The 19,878-nt window shown below is 41.4% G+C and overlaps 1 protein-coding gene across 1 annotated transcript; it reads left to right on the forward strand.

The window, feature by feature from the left end:
• The first annotated feature begins 1,057 nt into the window (after positions 1-1,057).
• Positions 1,058-17,423, forward strand: pygma (phosphorylase, glycogen, muscle A). Its single transcript, XM_059542100.1, has 20 exons — positions 1,058-1,363; positions 3,058-3,159; positions 3,240-3,318; positions 3,487-3,590; positions 3,757-3,888; positions 3,964-4,075; positions 5,052-5,134; positions 11,488-11,631; positions 11,769-11,861; positions 12,153-12,299; positions 13,015-13,178; positions 13,487-13,601; positions 13,771-13,872; positions 13,957-14,104; positions 15,476-15,534; positions 15,623-15,764; positions 15,862-16,069; positions 16,199-16,333; positions 16,800-16,866; positions 16,960-17,423. Exons 1-20 carry the CDS (start codon positions 1,121-1,123, stop codon positions 17,107-17,109), a joined length of 2,529 nt encoding a protein of 842 aa, XP_059398083.1. The 5' UTR covers positions 1,058-1,120; the 3' UTR covers positions 17,110-17,423.
• The last annotated feature ends 2,455 nt before the right edge of the window (positions 17,424-19,878 follow it).

Raw genomic sequence — 19,878 nt, forward strand, 5'->3', positions numbered from 1 at the left:
AAAAATAATTTAATGCATATTGAAAGCATTGCTTCAAACAAAGTAAAAATCTCGAACCTGATGGAATAAAGGGAAACTGGTGTTATTTGACTTTAAATAAAATGTAATATATGTTTGTGATTATAAAAAAAATATCCTGCAAAATCTTTAATAATTTTCTATTTTTACCAATATTACATTATCCTGCCTTATATTTATCTTGATTGTATATTTCCATTATATTAAGTGTAAATATAGTATCTTAAAGATCTATGACTAACTTATAGGCAAGATTCAAGTCTCAATTAATAGATTTATCTGTTTTTTAAAAAAAATCCTAGAAACTAAGGCAAACATAACGGATTATTTTGCAGTGTAGAGGCCTGATGGACTTTTTTTAAAAGCACATCTTATCCGGATCTGCTCTAAAGAATGTGGTACTACATGAGTCTGCAGAAGCAAAAAATAAATAAATAAATAATAATAAAAATTATTGTTATTATTATTATATATTATTATATATACGCATTATATAATGTAATAATGTTATTGTGTTCGTTTTAATGTGTACAAAATGTGATTTGTTGGTCACATGGTTTAGCTAAAAATCTGAGTTTGCAATTCTAAATGAAATTAACTGTTTATTAAGTTTGCAAAACATTTTATAATTGTAATCATTATATAATTATATATAATTTAAAAGTAAATTAATTTGAACAAGACAAGAAAATGCATGTGCGGTGCTCAGCTGTTGTAGAACTATGCGAACCGCATACCGTTCAAATATCATGGCCTTTAAGTTGGGTCATTGCAGCTATTAATGTCTCGGGTTGAGAGAGTTCTGGATTGTCGGAGTTGTAGTTCAACTGAAAATACGTATATTTATAATTAATTTTAACTTCTTCTGTACATATTTATTAGTCGTGTAAAAAAAAAAAAAAAAACATTGTGTCTTCACTTTCAAAAAGCGTAGTTAACGTATTGAAAGCTTAATTGAACGATGGTTGCGCGCTGATCCCGCCCACTAATTACTATTCATGAGGAGACTTTAAATAGGTAGAGCCTTCAGCATTATGGGTGCTATTGCGTGCGGTCTGGTGTAAATACACTTACCTGAACCAGAGACGAGACTGTTGTCATCATGTCTAAACCACTGTCAGACCACGACAGGAAAAAGCAGATATCTGTGAGGGGGCTCGCCGGTGTGGAGAATGTGGCAGACCTAAAGAAAAACTTTAATCGCCATCTGCATTTCACGCTGGTAAAGGACAGGAACGTATCCACCAAACGGGATTATTACTTTGCGCTCGCGCACACAGTCAGAGACCACTTGGTAGGCAGATGGATCAGAACACAGCAGAGTTATTACGAGAAAGACCCCAAAGTAAGTTCATGCATGTTGAGGTTGCACCAAAACAAAAGCAAGTCCATGCATGACACGACTGCTCCTAGACAGAATACATTTTATATGCACTTAATAACAACATGAGCCAATGAAGCTCTAATTTGTGCAATCGAAGAGGGTTGCAGTAGCGATGCCCTGTTTGACCAGCATTGTTGACATGTGTGACCCTTCTTGACAGCACCCTATGCAAAATATAGCCTAAATCAATAACCAGGATTCACTTATGGATAAAAACAAAGTGCAACTGTAGCACATCTTTGATATTATCATTTTTGCAATGATTTAAACTAGTATTAACATATAGATCTCAACTTTGGGAACATAATTATTTAGGATGATCGATAGCATGAGCTGTACATTACTAGAACAACAATAATGCATCTCCAGATTATTGTGCTATCATGTGCATGCATGATGCTTTTTGAATCTTGATGATCATGCTGGTGATTTTTCATCTTAAAATAACAAAGCTACAATATTTTCATTTTAATATCTGTTTTATACTTGTATAGTAGGCTATTTGATCTGTTTCACAGCATATGGCATTGAAATGTAACTAGAGGGACAGTTGTTATACTGTATATTTCATAAATATTAAAAGGACCAATAGGCAGAAACGAGAATGTGTCAGTATGCAGGGCATCAAAATCTGAGCCTGAAAATGGGAGATGAATTCACAGCCCAGCATCCCTGACCTTTTCTTTTCTAGTCCATCCCGAAATCCCTGGATGGAAGAGGTGTCTAGGATATAAAGGTCAAAAGTTGCTGCTTTAAAAGAAAGGTCACTGTAGAAACATATAAGGGAGGAAGAAGTGACATGTAATTCAGCCTTATAATAAATCAGAGTTACATAAAGACTATACAAATATTTTTACAGGAAATATCATAACCTAAAATGACCCGGACTTCTTTGGAGTGTTCCATTCTGCTCCTTTTTCTGTAGGTGGACATCAGCAATAAACCTTGACTTGATCATTAAAAGCTCCATTGTGGCACATGACTGTTGCTTAGAAAATGTGACTGCAGAAGTGATGCGAGAAACCGGTTCCATGAGTTCAAAGCTTTTGAATGACATGAAATTACTGGTGTAAGCAGAAGCATGAGGTTACATTGCCATCTTTTTTTAATAGTTTAAACTGTTTTCAACATATTGTTCAACACATTGGTCTGCGCTGAGACCTTCTTCATTAGCTGCTTTACAGAATAACATTACACACTCTGTAACCTTTGCTAGCGACCTCACTGCTGGTTATTTTTGCTGGAGTCAAAATGTCAGTGTTACATAACACCAGTGACCTTCCCCTATCTCTGACTAGTCTGTTTCAGCCCGTCGTGCCACCACACACCCACTCTTACCTCCACTGTCTCTTTCTCTCTCTTGCTCTTCATACCCAACACCAAAGGAAGGCCTAAAATGTCAAAGGCTACATCAGGAATGGTATCAGATTGCCATGAGTAAACCATCCCTCTGCCTGGAAGTATTAAAATAGTTCTTAATAAAGTCTTAAAATAGTCCCAAGGCTGAGTGCGGTCTTAGGGGAGCTTGACTTGGTAACCCTAGATCGATATTTCGAAGTACATAACCATTATGTAAACAATGTTGCTATATTTTAAGAATATATGTTATAAAATAAAAAATACTTATTCTGTCTTATCCTCCTTGTGTATATTAGCGTGTTTATTACATCTCCCTGGAGTTCTACATGGGCCGTACCTTGCAGAACACTATGGTGAACCTGGCACTGGAGAACGCTTGTGATGAAGCCATATATCAGGTAAGATCATACAATAAAGCCAGTCTAATGCTTTAGATGATTGTTTGTAACCAGTGATCATTACATGCATTGCCCTTCAGCTGGGTCTGGATATGGAGGAGCTGCAAGAGATGGAGGAAGATGCTGGACTGGGAAATGGAGGCCTTGGTCGTCTTGCTGGTTAGTAATCTGACCTCCGGTTTGAAAGAGGAACCAGCATCCTCAGTATGGACTTTCTAAACTTTGCAAAAGGAAATCTGAAACTATTGGAATAGTCTGCTCTTGAAAACATTTTTACAGGCATGATTAATCTGTTTCTGAAAAGCACACTCACCCTTTGTTTGTTAGCTTGCTTCCTGGACTCTATGGCTTCTCTTGGTCTGGCTGCCTACGGTTACGGCATCCGCTATGAGTTTGGTATCTTCAACCAGAAAATCTCCAATGGCTGGCAGGTAGTAAAAAAAAAACACTATTAATTTGTAGTGTTTGCTATTTCTCACACTAAGGGTTAGGGTTTAGTAAACTACTGTCTAGCAACCACGCCACGCAGCATATTGCAATATAATTCAGAAATTTTACTTAAAATTAGACATCTTGAATAATATTGATGATTGACAGGTGGAAGAGGCAGATGACTGGCTCCGCTATGGTAACCCATGGGAGAAAGCGCGTCCAGAATATATGCGCCCTGTCCACTTTTATGGTAGGACAGAGCATCACCCAGATGGAGTGAAATGGGTGGATACTCAGGTATAGCATCACCAAGCTGTATGTTTGTGTGTGTTAATGCTATACTCATAAACGTATTTCATATTGTTTCCTAAGGTTGTCTTAGCTTTGCCTTATGACACCCCTGTACCCGGATACAGAAACAACATCGTAAACACCATGAGGCTGTGGTCTGCCAAGGCTCCTTGCGATTTCAACCTGAAAGACTGTGAGTACCAGCAACAGTTACAGTACATGCTGAGAAGACCTGGTTAAAGTATACTAAAAGTGCGGTCACATTTACTCTTGTCTGGTAAATTTTTCTTTGGGAAATCCAGTCATTCCAATAGGAATCTATGGAAGCTTGTTTCTGCCACTGAATAAAAGAAATTGGGGGGGGGGGGGGGTAATTGTGACTTTTTCTCTCATTTTCTTCCTCAGAATTGTGTGATATAAACTTGCATTTGTGAAAAACTTTTTTTTAATTGCAAGTTTACATCTTGCAATTCTGAACTTTTTTCCTCAGAACTGTATGATATACAGTAAACTCAGTTGCAAGTTTTAAAGTCACTTGCAATTGCGAGTTAAGTCTAATTCTGACTATTTTCTTACAATTGTGAGTTTATATCTCACAATTATAGCTTTATAAACTCTCAATTGTGTTATAAAGTCAGAATTACCAGATGTAAACTCAGAATCTTGAGAAAAAAAGTTTATATCGTAATTCTGACTTCATACCATGCAATTGTGACCTTATATTGTGCAATTCTGACTTTATAACATGGAATTGCGAGTTTATATCATGCAATTCTGAGAAAAAGGTCAGAATTTAATTGTAAACTTGCAACTGCAAGTTACAAAGTCAGAATTGTGAGATAAAAGATGAAATGTATTTATTTTATTTCTTTTACTTTTATTTTTATTCAGTGGCAGAAACAAGCTACCACAGGAATCTGCGCAAAAACTGTGGGCGAAATTTTGCTAATGTTTAAATTGGTCACATGAATTTACCACACTGACCAACAGAAAGCTTGGTTTAAATGTGACTACTGTGTGAGCTGTGCTTCATACATCCCTACGCAATTGACAACAGACTTACTTTTTTGTCTGCACAATTTCAATAAAATGTTGCTATGTGACCACACCTTTACCAGCTTAACCATTCAAGCTGGTGTCTGACTTTCATGTTCTCCTCCCAACCTCAGTTAATGTCGGTGGCTACATTCAGGCCGTGCTGGACAGGAACCTGGCAGAGAACATCTCTCGTGTGCTTTACCCCAATGACAACGTCAGTAAACACACATGTAATTTCAAACCCAAAATGAGAAATTTTAAGGAAACCCTAGCACACACCTATCTTAGCATAGTAACAACTCAGAACACCCTAGAAACCATTCTATCAACCAGAACACTCTAACAACCACAAAGGATAAATTTGTTGCTGGCTGCTCTTGCAGTGTACGAAAACTGCTCACAATTCAGAATTGCGTGATATATATACTCGCAATTGTGAGTAAAAAAGTCAGAATTGCGAGATATAAACTCACAATTCTGTATCACGCAATTCTGACTTTATAACCTCGCAATTGCGAGTTTGTATCACACAATTAGGAGGAAAAAACTCAGAATTGCGAGATATAAACTAGCAATTACGATTTTAAAAAAGTCAGAATTGCGAGTTTTTATCCCTCAATTGTGAGTTTATATCTCCCAGTTCTGACTTTATAACTCGCAATTTTGAGTTTATATCACACAATCCTGATCAAAATTGCAAGGTATAAACTCGCAATCGCGAGAAAAAAGTCAGAATTGCGAGTTCTCTTACGAGAGTTCTCTCGTACTGCGTCTTAGCTAAGACGCTACGGGAAAAGTCTCTTTTCACGAAATACTGAAGCAAAAAATTATACTTAATTTTGAATTGTTGTAAAGCGCATTTGCAGCAGCACACAGCCATAGGTGAGACGGCTCGCTCGCTCATTGGCTGCTCTGCGGCAACTGCACAAGCCTATCGAGCGCAGGCTTTGCGCCCTCCATGCCACTTCCCGCCAAAAACGGGTGTGGCCTAGCCCTATAAAGGGAGCTCAAAAAGGCTGACTCACCTGATTTTTCATCTCTTCAGCGAAGCTCACGCATCGTTGGATCACGAGAAGAAGCAAGCGCCGTCAGATAGCATCTCAGCGGGACGAGCTATTCCTGAAGCCGCTGGCCAACGCCGCCTTCCACTGCCGTTCCTGCTGCGCGTTCCGGCGCCCATATCCTTTTCAATTCTATTATATCCAACTGTTCTTTATGCGTGTGTGTGTGTTCGCCCTGCGACACACACTCGTAAAAGAGCTTGCGTCTTTTTTAAGATGCCTTCTTGCAGCTCGTGCAGAGCCCCACTCAGCGAGGGAGACCGTTACGTCATCTGTGTCTCCTGCCTGGGTGAAGATCATGCAGCGCTCGCGCTCGCTGACGGCAGATGCCCTCACTATGAGCTGTTGCAAATGGTGACTCGCCTGGCTTTTTTCTCTGAGCCTGCATTCTCCGCTGTGCTGAGGCGTCGTAAAAAGCGCCGCTTCCAGCGGATTCCAGAACTGTCTTCAGCTCAACCGAGCTCGCCGGTTCGCCCTGCTTCACCGGCCTCCCCTGCATCGCTTCCCGATGGTCAGCGCCCGATGTCTGCCGCCGCGTCTTCCGAGGAAGTCGATCTCAGGGCCGCGTCGGGGGAAGAGGACACGTGATCTCTGCTAGCTTCGGGCAGTGAGGGCTGGGGGAGCTCCGGGGATCTCACGCCTTCTGCTCAGAAGCCCAGCAGACGAGCTGACATCGAGAAGGAGCCGATGCGAGTGCTCACGCTGGCCGCGATGAGCCTCAGCCTCGAGTGGTCTGCACCAGCGCCCCCCTCTCGTTCCCGGCTGGATGGTAGTTTCCTTTCGGATGAGCGTACTTCTCTGAACTCAAAGCCCGCCTCATTTCTTCCTGAGCTTCACGAAGAGGTGGCAAAGGCTTGGAACGCTCCATATTCAGCGCGAACTCGTTCGTCTGTCTCACTAGCATTCTCCACACTGGATGATGCTAAAAACAGGAACTACCAGTCACTTCCACCGGTGGAATAGGCGATAGCGATGCACCTTTGCCCGCCCTCTACTGGACGGCGGACGAAAGCGATGTTGCCATCTAAAGCCTGCCGCATGACGTCATCTCTGCTCGCGCGGATCTTTTCTGCTGCTGGGCAGGCTGCGTCTGCACTACACACGATGGCTGCAGACATTCAAGGATGATCTCCTCCGTAAGCTGGACGAGATGGGACCTGAGGCTATCTGTCTCGCGGATTTGAGGAGTGCTTCGCTACTAAATCCACTGCACAGGCCATGAGACGAGTTATGGCTTCCGCTACCGTGGCTGAGAGGCATCTATGGCTGATGCTCTCAGACATGGCAGGCGCTCCGGTTCTGCAGCGAGTCGTGCTAGACCGGCCCCGCAAAGCTCTCAGCCACACCCCCCGCCTCCTGCTGCTTCATCGCAACAGCGTCAGCAACACAGCTCGAGACCCCGTTCTCGCTCTGCCGGCGGTCGCCCCGTGCTGCGGGGACCACGGCAGAGGATCACGGTGAGGCCGGAAGCCCCGAAGCCATCCTAGCATTCCTAGGAAAGCCGGTGTACGAGTCCCGCCGCGGCCGAACTCTCACCCAAGCGCGCCGCTGTTTCAGTTCCAGGGATTGTGACTGTCTCAGCATCTTTTGCAATGCGCAAGCCTGTACAGTTGCCCGCTTGCCTGCACACAAAAACCGTTATCAAGGCTACCCAGATATATCCCGAAAAAGGTGTAATTTCTGGTGTCCCGGCCACGGCCGATGGTGCTATAAATGTAGTGATGATGCCCACTGCTCAGTGCCCCCGCTGTTTCAGTTCCAGGAATTGTGACTGTCTCAGCGTTTTCTGCAATGCGCAAGCCTGCACAGTTGCCCGCTTGCCTGCACACAAAAGCCGTTATCGCGGCTACCCAGATATTTCCCGAAAAGAGTGTAATTTCTGGAGTCCCGGCCACGGCCGATGGTGCTATAAATGTAGTGACGATGGCCACTCCTCAGTGCCCATCTCCACATATAAGCACAGCCCTGCACACAGGGCTCGCGCCCATAAGATCGACTCAGATCGAACAGAAAACTGTTGAGCAAAGGGGCTGTGGAGCCTGCATCTCAAGCTCAAAGCGAAGGGGGGCTGTACAGCTGATACTTTCTAGTGCCCAAGAAAGACGGGGGTCCCATACTGAATCTAAGACAGCTGAACAAGGCATTGGTGAAACACAGTTTCAGAATGCTTACGACCAGGAAACTCCTCGCGCATATTCGCAGAGGAGACTGGTTCATGTCGATGGATCTGAAGGACGCGTATTTTCAAATACAGATAGCGTCACGTCACAGGCGATACTTGAGATTCGCCTTCGAGGGCCAGACATACCAGTATACAGTCCTGCCGTTCGGCTTGTCCACGGCTCCTCGTACGTTTACTGAACTATTTGGACGACTGGCTGATTCTGGCTCAATCACGATCAGAGCTCGTGGAACACGGGGCCATTTTACTCGATCACCTCGAGAAACTCGGTCTCAGTGTCAACTGGACGAAGAGTTCACTGAACCCCAGTCGGACGATACTGTTTTTGGGTATAGCTCTGGACTCACGTTCCATGACAGCGCGGCTGTCGTCACAGCGCGCGTTGGGCATTCAGAGCGCAGCGAGCTCTCTCCGCTGCAGCGCGACCTTCTCGCTCAGAGAATTTCAGAAGATGCTAGGTCTCATCTCCAGTTCTTCAGTTGGGCCTGCTCCGCATGCGCCCCCTGCAGTTCTGGCTGAAAGCGAGAGTACCGCGCGGAGCGTGGATATCCGGTCGGTTGCGTCTCAGGGTCAATCAGAGCTGTATTACAGCCCTGAAACCCTGGACCGCGAACGACTGGTACCAATCAGGTGTAAGCCTGGGGACTTCCTCGAAAGTGAAGATGGTGTCGACAGATGCCTCCACTTCGGGATGGGGAGTGCTGCTCAAGGGCAGACTGTCCTTTGGCCTGTGGTCAGAACGGGAAAAGCTCCAACATATCAACTGTCTGGAAATGCTGGCAGTGGAGAAGGCGCTGACGCGCTTTTGTCCCCGAATCAAAGGCCACCACGTCTTAGTCCGGTCGGACAACATGTCTGTGGTGTCCTACATAAATCGCCAGGGCGGTCTCAGGTCCCGAAACCTGTACAGGTTGGCAGAACGCCTCCTGGTTTGGGCTCAGCGCAACTTGCGCTCGCTGAGAGCAGTTCATGTGCCTGGGCTACAGAATCTGGGTCCAGACAGGCTGTCCAGAAGCAACATTCCCACGGGCGAATGGTCTCTACACCCACAGACAGTCCAGCTGTGGTGGGAGAGATTTGGCAGGGCAGAAGTGGACCTCTTTTCCAAGAACGAAAGCGCGCTGTCATGGAGGTGGCCGTGTTGCCCGCTCTATGCTTTCCCCCCCGTCTCCCTACTTCCGCAGGTGGTAGAATGGGTGAGGGAAACGAGATGCTCAGTACTGCTTTTAGCACCACTTTGGAAGAACCAACCATGGTTTCCTGATTTGATGCAGTTAGCAGACACTGCCCCGTGGCCAGTGCTGCTGAGGAGGGATCTCCTCTCGCAGGACAGGGGCTCGATTTGGCACCCTTAACCGGAGTTGTGGTCCCTCCATGTGTGGGCACTCAACGGTTGCCCGCTGATCTCTCAGTGGGAGTGCTAAATACCATCATTCAGGCTAGAGCTCCGTCGACATGATGGCTGTATGCCTCGAAGTGGTCGGTGTTCTCCAGCTGGTGCACAGCTCAGGGATGTTCACCCCTTAGTTGTGAGGTGACAGAGGTTCTCTCCTTCCTACAGGAGCTGTTGGATAAGGGCAGAGCCCCCTCCACGCTCAAAGTTTACGTGGCGGCTATCGCAGCGTTTTCTGAGACAACGCTCGGTCAGTCAATAGGAAGGAACGATTTGGTCATCCGCTTCCTTAGAGGAGCTAGGAGGCTGAATCCTCCCAGACCTCCGTCAGTCTCTGTATGGGACCTCTCGATGGTTTTGGAGGCCATGAAAGGTTCCCCTTTCGAGCCTATCCGAACGATTAGCCTCAAGCATCTGTCGTTCAAGACAGTGTTCTTGTTGGCTCTCGCTTCAGTGAAGCGTGTGGGTGACCTGCACGCGCTCTCGGTGAGCCCGACGTGCTTGGAGTTTGGGCCTAATGACTCAAGGGTCATACTCAAACCTAGGCACGGTTATGTGCCGAAATCCCTCAACGCGCCGTTTCGGGCTCAGGTTATTTCCCTGTCTGCCCTGTCGGTGTCATGAGAGGATGGAGACTCGAGTCTTCTTTGCCCCGTTAGGGCTTTAAGAGCTTATGTGTCTCGCTCCGCTGTCTTTAGACAGACTGAGCAGCTGTTTGTCTCGTTCAGTGGACGTTCCAAGGGAATGGCTGTTTCGAGACAGAGCCTATCCAGATGGATAGTTGATGCCATAGCGTTAGCTTACGCTTCCAGGGGCCTTCAGTGCCCACTGGGCGTCAGAGCACACTCCACAAGAGGCGTCGCCTCGTCGTGGGCGTGGTCTAGTGGGATCTCCTTACAGGATATATGTATGGCGGCAGGATGGGCCTCGCCGTCTACATTTATCAGGTTCTATAACCTGGAGGTTCCCGCCCTGCAAGCAGGGCTGCTGTCGGTATAGTCGAATCAGGGCCCTGATTGGAACTCTGAGATCGCAAACGCTATGCGCTGCCGACTGTTATATGGGCAGTATTGCGTAAGACCCGCGTTACCACATTGGTCAGGCCTTGCCTTGACTGTGTGATGTCATATTGCCGCGTCTACGGACGCTGCTAGATATGGGACGGAGGGTCCCCCCCTACTGTTCTGGACTCTCTGTGAGTCCCTCTGGTGACTGTGCACTGTAAATCCTGGGCGTTGCTTCCAGGTTTATTGGTGTGTGATCCCTGCGTGCACGGCGCTTTACATGGGGGTTCCCGTAGCGTCTTAGCTAAGAGGCAGTACGAGAGAACTCTCGTAAGAGAACATACTCGGTTACTAATGTAACCTCAGTTCTCTCTAGAAGAGGGAACGAGTACTGCGTTCTCTGCCGTGCGTACGATTCACTCTGGTTCGCTTCGGCGATGAAATAAATCAGGTGAGTCAGCCTTTTCGAGCTCCCTTTATAGGGCTAGGCCACACCCGTTTTGGCGGGATGTGGCATGGAGGACGCAAAGCACCCTCATTGGTCTGATGTTGCATCAGCCTGCGCTCGATAGGCTTGTGCAGTTGCCGCAGAGCAGCCAATGAGCGAGCGAGCCGTCTCGCCTATGGCTGTGTGCTGCTGCAAATGCGCTTTACAACAATTCAAAATTAAGGATAATTTTTTGCTTCAGTATTTCATGAAAAGAGACTTTTCCCGTAGCGTCTTAGCTAAGACGCAGTACTCGTTCCCTCTTCTAGAGAGAACCGAGGTTACGTTAGTAACCGAGTACGTATTTATCTTGCAGTTGTGACTTCTGAGCCTTTCAAGCTGTAAAAAAAAGGACACATCATAAAAGAATACCATTAAAAAAGAAATCTCTGGGTCAACCACCTACCTGCCTGATGCCTTCGGTCCCTGTCTTCTTGTAGTTTTTTGAGGGTAAGGAGCTCAGATTGAAGCAGGAGTACTTTGTAGTGGCTGCGACTCTGCAAGACATCATCCGCCGCTTCAAGGCCTCCAAGTTTGGTTCCAGGGATATCGTGCGCACAGACTTCAGGACTCTGCCTGACAAGGTAGGCATATTTAAATTTATTTTTAAGTCTCACTGAAAGTTGTTTGTCTTAAGGTTGCATAAAAGGATATAGGTGTCACAGCTTTGGACATTATGCTCTCAAGGTTTCTTGATCTCCTTTTGTCTGGCTGCTCTTAGGTGGCCATTCAGCTGAATGACACTCACCCTGCCTTAGCCATCCCTGAGCTGATGAGAGTGCTGGTTGATGAAGAGAAACTACAGTGGGAGAAGGTTGGAGATTTTTACAGTGTACATTATACATTAATGATTCCTTTATTTGCTCTCATACAGCACTGAATGGCCACAGACTCCTAACACTAGAGGGCGACAGAGTACAGACATCATTCTGTACATCAACATTACATTCACCATTTGTTATGTTTAAAAATAATATTTATTACTGTTGTTGTTGTTCATTATTTGTAGTAAAAGTTAAAAGTGTTAAAAATCCCAAGTTGCTCTTAATATAAATGAATTCTACTGAATAAGTTGAAACTGTGTTGATTTCCTCACTCTCTGCAGGCATGGGACATCTGTAACAGGACCTGCGCTTACACCAATCACACTGTGCTGCCTGAGGCTCTGGAACGCTGGCCTATCGACCTCTTCCAGACCCTGTTACCACGCCACCTCGAGATCATCTATGAAATCAATCGCCGCCACATGGAGGTCTGACTTCAACAGAACACAAAACCATAACACGTTTTTACACTAAAAATAATGGTCAAGACATGGCTGATTTGTTTCACTATGGTGCAAGCTAAGGCATGTTTCTTTATTGACAGACGTGCAAAAGTAGCCAAATTTTCAATAAACTATCAGCAAAAAAAAAATGTTTTAACACAAACTACCATTTCAGTTTCAGGTCAGTACTATTTTAAAATAATCATCATAATGTTTATACTATTATTCAACGAGGATGTATTGAATTTATAAAAAGTGACAGTTAAGACTTTTACAATGTTAAAAAAAAAGTATTTCAAATAAATGCTGTTCTTTTGAACTTTCAATGAATGAAATAATCCTAGAAAAAAATGTTTCACAGTTTCCACAAAAATATTAAGCAGCATGTCATTTTAATCATTTTTCTTGAGTACCAAATCAGAATATTTGAATGATTTCTGAAGAATCTTGTGACACTAAAGACCGCTAAAAAGTCAGGTTTGCCATCACAGGAATAAATTACATTTGAAAATATATTTAATTAGAAAACAGTTATTTAAAATTGTAATAATATTTAACAATATTTATACCATCAAAAACTATTTTATATCAACCAAAAAGTTTTACAACTTTAGTAAATAAGTCATAATATCAATGCAAGGAGATGCCATAGCTGCAGAAATGTGTTTTGTGAGTTTATTGTATATGTTTGTTGTTGTAGCGCGTGTCCTCTCTTTACCCTGGTGATGTGGACCGCATGCGCCGCATGTCTCTCATTGAGGAGGGCGGACAGAAGAGAGTCAACATGGCTCATCTGTGCATCGTCGGGTCTCATGCAGTCAACGGTGTGGCACGAATCCACTCTGACATCCTCAAAGCTACCGTGTATGTATTCAAACACACATACAGAAACACCATGTTAACCAGAGATCTTAACATACATCCACCTGAGATGTGTCGTATGACATTCAGTTCCTCAACAAACTGAAATTGAAGTCATCAGAACAAGATCATTAAGTTCAGTGCTGTTTATCCAGTTCACGAAATGGACTGAATGATTTCTTGCTGAATTATTCTTACTGACTCAATCACCCGATAACAGGAGTTCTCAGTGAATGTTTGACTTCAATCCCTATTGGTTTTAAATGACATGAGAGTGAGTAACTAATAACTACTATTCATTTACTAAACAGATTCAAAGATTTCTATGAGATGGACCCACACAAGTTCCAGAACAAAACCAATGGTATCACCCCTCGCCGTTGGTTGGTGATGTGCAACCCTGGTCTGGCTGAGGTCATTGCAGAGGTTGGTGCAGTCATTCATACCTTCATTCATTGCTTGTTAACATAACTGACTGTGACAGAATCCCTGACTGTCTGCAGAAGTTTGTGTGTACTAATATAAAGTATAACATCATGGCGTGATAGTCTTATTCCTGCTCTACTATACTTTCTTTGGCTTGCTCACATGTTAGAGAATCGGAGAGGACTTCATCCGTGACCTGGATCAGCTGAAAAGGCTTCGTGATTTTTTAAACGATGAGGCTTTCATTCGAGATATCGCAAAAGTTAAACAGGTTAGAAACAAACTATATTTAGCCCATAACAATGGCCTAGTGGGTTTGGAATTAAAAACTGGTTGGTGTTCTCACCTCTTCTAGGAGAACAAACTGAAGTTTGCTGTGCACCTCGAAGAGCACTACAAAGTAAAGATCAACCCCAACTCAATGTTTGATGTTCAGGTGAAGAGAATCCATGAATATAAGAGGCAGCTGCTCAACTGTCTGCACATTATCACTTTCTACAACCGTGAGTGATTCCTGCAATTTCAATCCTTCGTGTCCTCTTCTCACTAGCAGTCAGGTGTTTTCTATGAGAAAAATTGTCAAACATTTTTTGATCGCGAAATGAACATACATGTACAAAAACATACATACTTGAAATAAAATACCATAAAAAAACTTTATCCCCCACCCTCTTCTCACTGTTGCTTTTAGTCAGGAATTTTTATTTTTTTGTTTTGGAAGAGAAAACAAACATAAACATTTTTTTATATAAAATAAAATGAAATAAAAAAGCAATAAAGTCTATGAAAGCCCGTTTCCGCCACTGTATAAGAAATAAAACAGGTAATTGCGACTTTTTATCTCACAATTCTGACTTTTTTTTCTCATAATTTCGTGATATAAACTCGCAGTTGCGAGTTAAAACGTCATAATTGTGAGATATTTGATTTGTAATTCTGAGAAACAACGTCAGAACTGCGTGATATAAACTCGCAGTTGCGAGTCATAAAGTCGCAATTCTGAGAAATAAAGTCAGAACTGCGAGATATAAACTCGCAGTTGCGAGTCACAAAGTCGCAATTCTGAGAAATAAAGTCAGAACTGCGAGATATAAACTCGCAGTTGCGAATCATAAAGTCTCAATTCTGAGAAATAAAGTCAGAACTGCGAGATATAAACTCGCAGTTGCGAGTCATAAAGTCTCAATTCTGAGAAATAAAGTCAGAACTGCGAGATATAAACTCGCAGTTGCGAATCATAAAGTCTCAATTCTGAGAAATAAAGTCAGAACTGCGAGATATAAACTCGCAGTTGCGAGTCATAAAGTCGCAATTCTGAGAAATAAAGTCAGAACTGCGAGATATAAACTCGCAGTTGCGAGTCATAAAGTCGCAATTCTGAGAAATAAAGTCAGAACTGCGAGATATAAACTCGCAGTTGCGAGTCATAAAGTCGCAATTCTGAGAAATAAAGTCAGAACTGCGAGATATAAACTCGCAGTTGTGAGTCATATAGTCGCAATTCTGAGAAATAAAGTCAGAACTGCGAGATATAAACTCAGAATTCTGTATCAAGCAATTCTAACTTTATAACTTGCGATTACGAGTTTATATCACACAATTCTGAGAAAAAAAGTCTGAATTGCGAGAAAAAAAGTATTTTTATCGTGCAATTGTGACTTTAAATCTCGCAAAAAATATATATATTTTTAGAAATATAAATTAATGATTTAAAAATATTTATATTATAAATAAATTAAAGAAACTTGTAAATAATATAAAATATAATGAAAATATTTTAGAAAAACAAAAAACGCTGTCCAATACACACAGCATCAGATAAAGATTTCGAGCAAGTTATTATGACATTTGTTGGTGTTATTTCTGTATTGCAGGCATCAAGAAAGAGCCTAACAAGCAGTGGACCCCAAGAACAATTATGATTGGAGGAAAGGTGATCTTATGTCAGAGGTTTATTTAATTATTTTGTTGCATTTGAATTCTAAGTGTCTGACGATTATGTTCTGCTCAATTCTTCCCAGGCTGCTCCAGGCTACCACACAGCTAAAATGATCATTCGTCTCATCACAGCTATTGGTGAGGTGGTCAACAACGATCCTGTAGTGGGCCACCGTCTCAAAGTCATTTTCCTAGAGAACTACAGAGTCACCCTTGCTGAAAAAGGTGCCAACATATACGATTCATTTGAAATGTTTAAGTCATTTGTTTGTTTTAGTTTGATCATAAAGATGATCCCTTTTAATGTTTTTTCGTCTATCAGCGATCCCTGCGGCTGACCTGTCCGAGCAGATCTCCACAGCTGGCACAGAAGCTTCTGGAACGGGAAACATGAAGTTCATGCTGAATGGAGCGCTGACCATCGGCACCATGGACGGAGCCAATGTGGAGATGGCAGAGGAAGCAGGAGACGGCAACCTCTTCATCTTCGGCATGAGAGTGGAGGATGTCGAAGCTATGGATGCTAAAGGGTTGGGAAAAATAGAATTTTTAATACTAAGAGAACACTGAGTTTATTAGTAGAATTTAGAGATATAATAAGCACTCAAGAATAATACATGTATGTACTGTATATGACATGACCTCCTTCCATCTGGCAGATACAATGCATCAGAGTACTATAATCGTATTCCAGAGCTGAAGCAGGCCATTGACCAGATTGCAGGAGGTTTCTTCAGCCCAAAACAGCCAGACCTCTTCAAGGATATCGTCAGCATGCTGATGCACCACGATAGGTAGAGAAACTGGAACAAGAAACACATTGCCACACACAAAGACAGACAGTAATAAGCACAATTGTGTTTTCCGTTGTACAAGGACAACACATACGATGACCAAAATAAGAATTATTTTTACAGTGCTGAAATAACATTGATATGCTTACAAAATTGTTACCAGATATGCATGGCATCAACCCTGTAAACAAAATATTTGAATTTTTCAAATACTTTGTAAGTTAACAAACATTACATAATATAATATAACATTGGGAGCTAATTATTCATTATTATTATTGTTTTACAGGCCATTTACTGTTCAGTATTGGTTTAATGTGTTCAGTCCATTTACTCTAAATAAATACATTAAAAAAAACTTCTGGTCTGTCTTTTAAATAAATTAATATAAATAATAGGCTACTATAGAAAATAGTTCCATCACATTTGTACAGTATATGAATCAAATGTGTTTCTTGCTGCACAGGTACAAGGTGTTTGCTGACTATGAAGACTACATCAAATGCCAAGAAAAAGTCAGTGCTTTGTATATGGTGAGTAGAAACTGTATTTTTTTTGCATTGCCAAAATGTATCTAAATGAAGAAGTTTGAAAATGATTATTTGTAATTCTCTATGCATTTATAGAACCCTAAGGAATGGACCAAGAAGGTAATCCTGAACATCGCCGGTTCAGGCAAGTTCTCCAGCGACCGCACCATCTCCCAGTACGCCCATGAGATCTGGGGTGTAGAGCCCACTCTGGAGAAGCTTGCTGCGCCCGATGACCCGAAATAAACCTCCACCCGCCCATCTCGAACCAAGAGCAACCTGTATGATCGAGCAACACTAGAGTCTTCCTCTTCAAGAATCCAGCTATGCCTGTCTTGCTCTGTCTTACTACGCGATCTGTTAATTTTCAATCGTAAACGTTCTGCCTCATTCACTTCACAAACAATCAATAACTCCAACAAACTCAGTTTTCAACGGGTAACATCTATATCAGCATTATTCAGCAAAAACCGGGGCTGCTTTCCCAAAAGCACCAGAAGCCTAAGTAGATTGTGGAAACTATTGGTCTATGATTTATATAGGCTTAAGATTTTTTGGGGGTTAGGGTTAGATCCCAGAAGGTTCTTGATGTTATATTTGGGTTTTGACAATCAATGCAGTGTTTTCCCCTTTCTGAAAAGTTCAAGTATGGAGGGCTAAATCTGCAGAAATTAAAAACAAAATATAGATAGATAGATAAATAAATACATTAATTAATAAATAAATGTAATGTAATAACAGGATAATAAAGAAATAAATGATTTGATAAAAACAAATATAGTTTATTTGTAATAAAAATTCAATCCTGAATTTGTTTTTATTTCCTATTTGAATTATTTTCTATATTTATTTTTACATTTATTTTTTATTCCTTTTAACATTTATTTACCTGTTCTTGCATTTATTAGGTTTCCAATATATTTTCACAGATTCAAATTGTGATGTCGAATTATTTTATAGCGACTGAATTCCGCTATTTATCCTCGTAGTTTCTAGGAGTTTCTAAGTGGATTCCGCCTCTAGACACACTCGGTGGAGGTTTCTAAGGCTTGTGTTCATTTTGTAATCACAGAGAAAAGTCAAACTCCCAAAAGAATAAATACATCAATAAATAAATAAAATAAATATAAAAATGAATAAGCGAATAAGGAAATAAAAGTTTAAAAGAATAAAAGTACATGTAAAATAAATACGTAAAGGAAAAATGTATAAAAATACATTCAGCGTTAAATTGTATTACATATTAACTAGATTTGTTTTTATCAAGTCATTAATTATTTTTTTTTTTATATATTTTCCTGTTATTACATTTATTTTATTTATTTATATATTTATGTATTTTTAATTTCAGCAGGTTTGGTCCTCCATATTCAAGCACTGCATATTTGAGAAGAAAACAAATTCCAATTAAATCCAATCTCAAACACTATTGCATTTGGCAGCTAGTTCTTAAAGGATTAGGAAAATGCTTAAAATGATAAGATTGTCAGTAATGTGTGGAAAATGGTTGGTGTAGGGGGTCACGGATGCTTTTAAAACTTTACAGTAAGCATTGCTCAAACATATATGTGAATTTGTGGTTGCTGCTTTTTAACACGTCTTTGGACTGTGTAATGTGTAAAAGTCACAAAAATCATGCATTTAAAAAGGCTCATCCAGCTGTTATTAAACATCATAACCAGTTATACCAGGATTTTTTCCAATTGTTTTTGTTAAAGGACAACAAGAATTATGTAATAAACTACAAATGAACAACTTTGTTCTCTCATTACTCACCAGTTTGCTGAGAAAAAGAAGTGTTAAGTAAACACACTTGTTGACCCATTCATGCTTGACACTTGAGGACTTCAGTATTTACCCACGTGTAAGACCGTGTCTCACACTCTCACACGTACACAAACAATGTTTTAAATCAGGCGCCCGTTGTGCTATACGCTGCCAATAACAAATATACATGACATGCAGTTTTTAGAATGGCTTACTAGCAATGTCTAGAGCTTGGTTACCCTGCTTCAAATTTGGGAGAAATGCAAAATCCACCCTTGCAGCTTCAACCTTGAGGTCATCTCATGAACTGGCAGGGGATGCAAGAAACTGGCTCAATCTGTCACAGTGTGTTTCATGAGATGGTCTATGCTCAGTTATTTGCTCTGGCAGCTGGTGTTGCTCTTTACTGGAGGGATTTGGAGATAAATGGGTCCTGACTTTCCATTTACACAGCAGAACGGAGGGCACTGGATTATCAAAGACATCTGTTGCTTCACTTTAACATCATTCTGGGTCAAATCAATGTATGTGCCTAGAATGATTGTGTAATGTCAGTTCCTCAAGTTAGCACAGGTGGTGTGGCGTTCATCATATTAACAGTGAATAACTTCAACAAACTTCAACAAACTCAGTAAAACTGGTAACTTCTACGTCAGCCTTAATTCAGCAAAAACTGTGATGATACAGGATCACAGAGTTAGAAACTCAATCTATGCAACCACAAATATTACACACATTTTTATTTTATTTTGATTAGTATATGGATTATTTTATCACATATATATACACACATCAAAACTAATTTTTGCCACTCAAATTCTTTCAGATAAGGGTTTTAAACTGGGTGCCCCAGTGGCCCGCAATGGTATGGAACTAGGGGGTATTAAAAAAAAAAAACCTTCCAATGTAAATATGTCCAAGATTATTATTTTTTTAGCATTATTTTTTCTCTCTTTCCACCTTTAGCTTTCTTACTAGTTACACAATTATTTTATGCTGCTTTAAAGCAATATTTATTATTAAAAGTGCAATGCTAATAAACTGAAATTGAAAATAATAATAATATTGGAATGCAGTATACACAGAATTATACGATTCTGTGTATATTTACACACACTCATTTATATATACAAGTATAAAAAGTACAAATATAATAATTAAATATAAGAAATGTCTATGGTTTTTGAGGGTCTATTATGCTTACCAAGTTTGCATTTATTTGATAAAAAAATAATAATAATTGTAATA

This window comes from Carassius carassius, chromosome 47 (genome assembly GCF_963082965.1).
Source record: "Carassius carassius chromosome 47, fCarCar2.1, whole genome shotgun sequence".
Classification (NCBI taxonomy): Eukaryota; Metazoa; Chordata; class Actinopteri; order Cypriniformes; family Cyprinidae; genus Carassius; species Carassius carassius.

Excerpts from the sequence above, each read along its gene's own strand:
- pygma (XM_059542100.1), top strand. The coding sequence starts at position 1,121 with ATGTCTAAACCACTGTCAGACCACGACAGGAAAAAGCAGATATCTGTG. Across the intron at positions 3,889-3,963 it reads TGAAATGGGTGGATACTCAG|GTTGTCTTAGCTTTGCCTTA; the intron begins GTATAGCATCAC and ends TTGTTTCCTAAG. Across the intron at positions 15,535-15,622 it reads CAATTATGATTGGAGGAAAG|GCTGCTCCAGGCTACCACAC; the intron begins GTGATCTTATGT and ends AATTCTTCCCAG.